This window comes from Felis catus, chromosome D4 (assembly GCF_018350175.1).
Source record: "Felis catus isolate Fca126 chromosome D4, F.catus_Fca126_mat1.0, whole genome shotgun sequence".
In the NCBI taxonomy this organism is placed as follows: Eukaryota; Metazoa; Chordata; class Mammalia; order Carnivora; family Felidae; genus Felis; species Felis catus.
In genome coordinates, this window is record NC_058380.1 from 73,402,163 (window position 1) to 73,408,618 (window position 6,456).

The window sequence follows — 6,456 nt, forward strand, 5'->3', positions numbered from 1 at the left end:
TTTGCAGACTGAGTGTTTTAAAGCTGTTGAGTTCAGCACCAGGCGGCCTTCCAGGTTTTCAGAGGAAAATTTATTCCAGTGTAATTACTCAGAGCCTGCTCTGTGCCATGGATTGAGAGAGGTGATGTGAAAAGACATGGGCATTCTGGAAAAGCTCTAAGTCTGATAGGGGCATCGGGCCAGTCTAGGATGGGTACAATGCGACATTTGACCAAAGGTCTGTGCGCGGTTTGGGCAGAATATGTGCAGGGGCAGGAGGGAACCAACGAGGCTTATGGGGCTTGGGTGAACTGGTAGGATTTGGGTGAATGAAGTAGGGGGTGGAGATCAATACTCTAGCAAAGGAATGCCCTTATCAAGGTGCAGTAGGGATTATAGAAAAGCTGACTTTGACTTGTAGAGGAGGCCAGTGAGTTGGTTGTATTACACTTACTCTCACTCTCAGATTTTATTTCTCAAAATTGGTACCCGGAACCCGTTTTATACCTCTTTACATTCCAAGTTAAATAGGCAGAGAGGCTTAATGCTAGGGAAATATGAGACCTGTGTAGCTTCCAGCTACTAGAGTTCTGATCTGTGGTCAAATAAGGGAGGTGGGACAATGAGGTCATATTTTTTGTGCATTTAAGAGTCAGGGACACGGGGCGCCTGGGCGGCTCAGTCGGTTGAGCGGCCGGCTTCGGCTCAGGTCATGATTTCACGGTCTGTGAGTTCGAGCCCCGCGTCGGGCTCTGTGCTGACAGCTCAGAGCCTGGAGCCTGTTTCAGATTCTGTGTCTCCCTCTCTCTGCCCCTCCCCCATTCATGCTCTGTCTCTCTCTGTCTCAGAAATAAATAAACGTTAAAAAAAAAATAAAAAAAAAAAGAGGGACAGTATCATGCATTCACTTACCTAGTTTTGATGACAATTATGTTACTATCCTTGTTTTAGACTGGGAAGACAATCTCTGGGGAGATTAAATAATTTGCCCTGCGTCACACTGGGTTTTCTCTGCAATGCCTACTAGTCATGCTCCTTCAACTCATATGGGTAATTAGTACCCCCCCCCCCCCCCCGTATAGATCCCCTGCTCATTTCTTTCATGACACCAGTTCCATCTCAGAGTTTATTGATAACTAGGTATAATTAGGACTATTTACCTCAAAGAGCTCAGTAGGAGTGGAAAATTTAAGAATGCTGCTGTTTGGTGTGATCTATTTCTCACATTTTGTTCTTGGCGAGAAAACCTGAGTTCCCATTCTCTACCCTACCCCCAAAATTTGAAAATACTTTTAATCTTTCCATCTCATCCATAAAAAGTATTGTGAATGCAACAATGTGACTAGATCTTAAACATAATGTTGAGCAAAAGAAGTCAGGCACAAGAATACATATTGTATGATTTCATTTATATAAAATACAAACCAGGCAAAATTCACTTGTGCTGTTAGAAGTTAGGATAATGATTACAATTGAGGAGGAGAGCGACTGGAAGGGGGACCAAAGGGGTTTATTGGGGTGCCGGTCATGTTGTTTACTGATCTGAGTGCAAGTTACATGGATGTGTTTGTGCAAGTTCATCCAACTTTACATCTACATTTATCTGCACCATTTAGTAGGCATATTATACTTCAATAAAAAATAATAAAAAAAAACCCACAAACCCCTCAAAACCTACTATTGTGAGTACTTCCCAGGGAGGTACAAGGCATGGTGCTAAATGCTGTCAAGTGCTAGCAAGAGATTAGTGGTTGCTGGGGACTGGAGGGAGGGAAGCATGAGCAAATAGCTGCTTAATAGGTGCAGGGTTTTATTTTGGGGTGATGAAAACGTTTTGGAGCTAGACAGAAGTGGTGGTTGCACAACACAGTGAGTGTGCTAAATGCCAGTGAATTGGTCATTTAAAAATGATTAACGTTATGTTCTGTGAGCCTCATCTCAACTGAAAGATAAAATTGGTTCATTGAATGCAATGTAGTATTCTGGAATGGATCCTGGATCAAAAAAGGCCTTTAGTGGAAAAAGTGGTGAAATACGAATAGTTTGGTATTTGGTATTTTTCTGTTTTGACAAAGGTACCATGGTTATGTAAGATGTCAACATGAGGCAAAGTTGGGTGATTATATGGGAACTCTCTGCACTCTGCAACTTTTCTGAAAACTAAAATTGTTCTAAAATAAAAAGTTAAAGAAAAAAAGAGAAATAGAAGGCCATGGACCACTAGAACAGGATCCTAGCTTTCATAAATTAGTGGTAAGATCTTAAGCAAGTCACTTCTCTCTGATGAGCCTCCATTTCCCATCAGCAAAAATAGAATTAGGCTGCAAAAGTAATTTTTAAACGATTTTTAAGTTTATTTTTGAGAGAGAGTGAGAACGAGCTGGGGATGGGGACAGAGAGGAAGAGAGAGGATCCCAAGCAGTCTCCACACTCAGCAGGTGCTCCACCTGGGGCTAGATAGGAACCTGAGTCAATATCAAGAGTCAAAGGCTTAACTGACCCAGTCACACAGGTACCCTGATTTTATTTTATTTTTTAAGTAATCTCTACACCCAATATGGGGCTTGAACTTACAACCCCAAGATCAAGAGTCGCACATGCCACTGACTGAGCCCGCTAGATGTCCCTGCAAATGCGATTTTACCTGGGTAAGGATGAAAACCTTTCACCCTCCAAATCCAGATCAGAATCTCTAGGCATGAAGGGAGGTGGCTTACAAAAGATGAGATTTTTGCCTTAACCTAGTAAGCAACCTTCAAAATTCGGATACCCCTACAGGAATGATTAGGGTGTGCTTGGAAAAAACTGGTTGATAACCTCAGATTCCTCCCAGTTCTTTTAAGTAATCTCTACACCCAGCACGGGGCTTGAACTCACTATCCTGAGGTCAAGACTCACATATTCTACCAACCGAGTCCGCTAGGCCCCACTTCTGTAGTTTTAAGTCATAGTTCCCGCTCTCAGGAAACATGGCTTAGGTAGTCAAAATGTGCTAACTAAAACCATGTGCAAGGAGAGTTCTTTTGGGGATTCAATGACCGGAGACTTACACCATAAAGTAGAAATGGATTGGAATAGGTGGTAAGGCAATCCCTCCTTAAGCAGGTTTTGTGTACCAGGTTTAAGTATGGATTTAACGGGACGCAGTGAGGGGCTGGAATACAGCTATGTTCCAGGAAGATCCACTTGGCAAGCAGTACACAGAAGCTAGGGCAAGCAGAGATGAGGCAAAAAACTGAGCTCAAAGGAAGCCACAGGAGTCCAGATGGGACTTGAGAGTTTAGCTGAGTGGCGCTCATGGGAGTTAAGAAAGGATGTTTCTTTTGTGGAAAAGGAAAAACCACCAGATCTAGTGACTACCGGGGTTGTACCTTTATGAAATGTTATTTATAAATTCATGATTTAAAAAGTTCTGTACATTAGAGAATATAGCGTTGTGGCTGAGATCACAAAGGTAATAGCTCTCCTTGATAGAGTTTCAGAGTTTATACTTGAAAGCATTTAGAACGGTGCCAGCCTCATAGTAGGGACTCCATAAATGTTGAGTCATTGAGCAACTAGTACGCATAGGTTGCCCAGCAGAGCCATGAAAACCTCTTGTTGTGGTCGAAGAGCAGCATCTGCTGGCCATCCAAGGTAACGCAGGATCCCGTGTTTACAAAGATCTGGGCGGGTCCACATGTCAAGAACTCTTTGAGGCAGGATCAGTGGGTCCTCCCCAAAAGCATACTATAAACAAGCAGGATGAAAGGGAGTCACCACTTTTAACAAGAATGTTCTTTATTTATACAAAGCATTATAATTTTCCTCAATAGTCTTCACTCAGTTGTCAACAAACTTTTGGCTGTATTCGTTTAACAAATTAACAGTGTCAAACTACATACACCTCACTACCTGTCAACCTCCAAGCGCTCAACTTAGAGACAAACAAAAAAGTGCTTGGGGCACCACATGTCAAGGGGAAAAAAAATAAGATTAACAGAGTTACTTTAGAAGCAGTTAAAGGGGTTGGCTTTTGGGGGTGGGGATTAGATTCCTGAGCACCATCAAATTTCTGCCCTTTAAGCAGGTTATCAAAGTTTCTGGGTTGGCAGATGTGAGAAAAGGAGAGAGAGAGAAAGTGGAATGGGGAACAGAAGAGAGGCAGAAGAGAGACAGGAAGGGAGAAGCACAGAGGGACCAAATGTGCATAGAAGAAAGTTTGGAACTTGTCAGGAATTGGAAGGATGAAAAAATTAAAGCCACAAGCTTGGGAAATGGACTACAAGAAGAGAAAGCCTGGAATTTTATACCTTCCAGGAGGTGACAATAAAGCGATACAGTGGCAGGCAGCGAGGTGCAACTAAGACTAAACCATCTGTGTTTTTTTCCCCATTTTGTTTTTGTGGGGGTTTTCTGTTTGTTTGGTAAGTGTGCTAAGATATTAGCACACTTGCTTGACTAACTCCACTCTACACTGCTGCTTTAAAAGCTTATGAGGCCAGAGAGCAGCCACCCCAGCAGGCCAAATGCCTACCAGGCAATATAGAGGGGCTGCAAGCCAGTGGGGTCTGTGGAAATCAAAATTCAATGTTACCTTAAAGTGAAGAGACAACAGATTTCATTATTCTCCTATAGTCTTTTAGTACTTTCCTAAAGCTAAACCATTCTAACCACTTGTAATAATAAGCTAGTATTGCCATATCCTGTACAGTCACAACCGGCTGACCATGCTCAAAGCCCCAATTTTTCCTGAGCTTTGACTGCCTCTGTGATCTGGAACACAGCAGGCAGCATGGAAGTTATTATTACTTTTTTGGGGGTGGGGTCAGAAGGGAACTGGGGATCAAAAACTGCCTAACCACGTATGTAAGGGAACAGGAGAGATCAGGTCGACTAATTACATTAGCCGCCCAGAATCCCTCTTGCCTAAAAGTCATTACCTTCAGACTGATTTAGCAACACAGGACCCTGCTACTCAGATGCTCTGACGGAAGTGCTGGTTTTGATGATGATTCAGTCGTCAGTTTTTATTTTGACCTTCTCAGGCTTTTCTGGCTAAGACTACTCTGCCCAGCAGGGAAAAGCTTCTCACAAACGTACCACATGCCAGGGTGGTACTTTCCAGCGTGCCACAGTCTTCCCATCCCGTTAGTTGTCCACTTCCTCCTCCTCATTCGGCTCTTCTTCTTCCAGCCTGTCCTCGTCTTCATCGTTGTCCTCATCCCTGCTCTTGTCTTGCTCTTCCGAATCTGTTTTTTTGTCTTTGTCCTTCTTCTTTTGCTCTGAAGCTTCCTTCTTGCCTTTCTGCTCTCGCCTGTAGGCTGTAAGGAGGAAGGTGGGGGTTAGGAGGCAGGGCTGAACCAAGCAGACTGCAGCAGCTAACTCCACTGTATAACTGGAAAAGCTGGGGCAGAGAAGGAAAAATACAAATCAGATCTGAGGCGGTGCCAACGGAATGGATTCTGAGTCACGTCCAATACCTGTCTCCTGTTCTTACAGGGACCCAAGCGGAGAAGACTCAGGGCCAGGTGAGCAGGTAAGACAGGATGAACATCTACTTGGCTGAACAAAGAAGAGGGTCATTACCTTCCAGAGCTTCCTTCAATGGGGTGACGAACCGCTGGAACTCCATCTCTTCCATGGCTGAGAGCACGTCACTGGCATTCAGTGTCTTGCGTTTCCCTTTCATCGCAAAGTTGTTGGCGCTGAAAAAAAAAAAAAAAAAAAAGACAAAAGGGTTTCAGGGGCCGTCAGACCCCCTCTTGCCGCCTATGGGGTGGGTGGAAAAGGGGCACCAGAGGTGGTACGGAAAAGCCTAGATCTCAGATGCAGGGATTTTTTTGTGACGTGGTCAAGTCCCTCCCTTCCCCGTACAAAAGGGTTAAAGCAAAGCAATTTTGTTGCTTTAGTTTGCTTCAGACCTTGCAACAACTGGATGAGGGCTGAACTTCCCCGCACGGGGGTAGGACACGATTACTGGGGTCTGGGCCCCAGGCCGCGGACTCCGGGGGCAGGTCTCTGCGACCCCCTTACGCCTAAACCCAGCTAGGTTCTGGCTAGCTCAGCTTGCCTCACCAGGAAGTGGCGTACAGCACGAAGACGCTGGCGGCGCGGGAGATGGCGCTGCGGGCCTCCTTGGAGATGTTGACACCGTCCGGGAGCTGGAAAAAGAACGTGGGTAAATAAAGCTGCCGGCCCAGGACCTGCTTCCTCTGCTGCCCGGTCGTCCGGCCCTGGCCCATCCGCCCGCCGAAGCTGCTCACCGCCTCCTTGATGATCCTGGTGATGACGGCATTGGGCAGGTTTAGGTCCTCGGGCCTCTCCGCCATTGCCGCCACCGGCGCCCGCACCTCGGTCTCAAGCGTCTTCTTCAGGCCGCTACGGCGTCCGGACTTCCCGCGTCCCCGCAGTCTGACCCAAAGAGGCTTCCGTCCCGCCCCACGTTGCCCACACGGTGTCCCACAGTGCCCCGCGCGCCATAGCCTCCCTCCTCAC

The 6,456-nt window shown here is 45.8% G+C and overlaps 1 protein-coding gene across 2 annotated transcripts; it reads right to left on the minus strand.

The window, feature by feature from the left end:
* Positions 1–1,367: 1,367 nt before the first annotated feature.
* POLE3 (DNA polymerase epsilon 3, accessory subunit) lies at positions 1,368–6,428 on the minus strand. Of its 2 annotated transcripts, XM_003995771.6 has the most exons (5): positions 6,225–6,428; positions 6,037–6,122; positions 5,548–5,666; positions 5,062–5,282; positions 1,368–3,708 (listed from the first exon to the last, which is right to left on the minus strand). In XM_003995771.6, the coding sequence occupies exons 1-4, from the start codon at positions 6,288–6,290 to the stop codon at positions 5,110–5,112; spliced, it is 444 nt and encodes a 147-aa protein (XP_003995820.1). In that variant the 5' UTR covers positions 6,291–6,428; the 3' UTR covers positions 1,368–3,708; positions 5,062–5,109. The 2 variants fall into 2 exon arrangements, with proteins under 2 accessions (XP_003995820.1, XP_011286790.1); XM_011288488.4 differs by lacking the exon at positions 1,368–3,708 and having other exon boundaries at positions 3,742–5,282.
* Between the last annotated feature and the right edge of the window lie 28 nt (positions 6,429–6,456).

Coding starts and splice junctions, on each gene's coding strand:
- POLE3 (XM_003995771.6), bottom strand. CDS start 6,290: ATGGCGGAGAGGCCCGAGGACCTAAACCTGCCCAATGCCGTCATCACC. Junction 6,123..6,224: donor CCAGGATCATCAAGGAGGCG/GTGAGCAGCTTC, acceptor TTCTTTTTCCAG/CTCCCGGACGGTGTCAACAT. Junction 5,667..6,036: donor GTGCTGTACGCCACTTCCTG/GTGAGGCAAGCT, acceptor TTTTTTTTTCAG/CGCCAACAACTTTGCGATGA.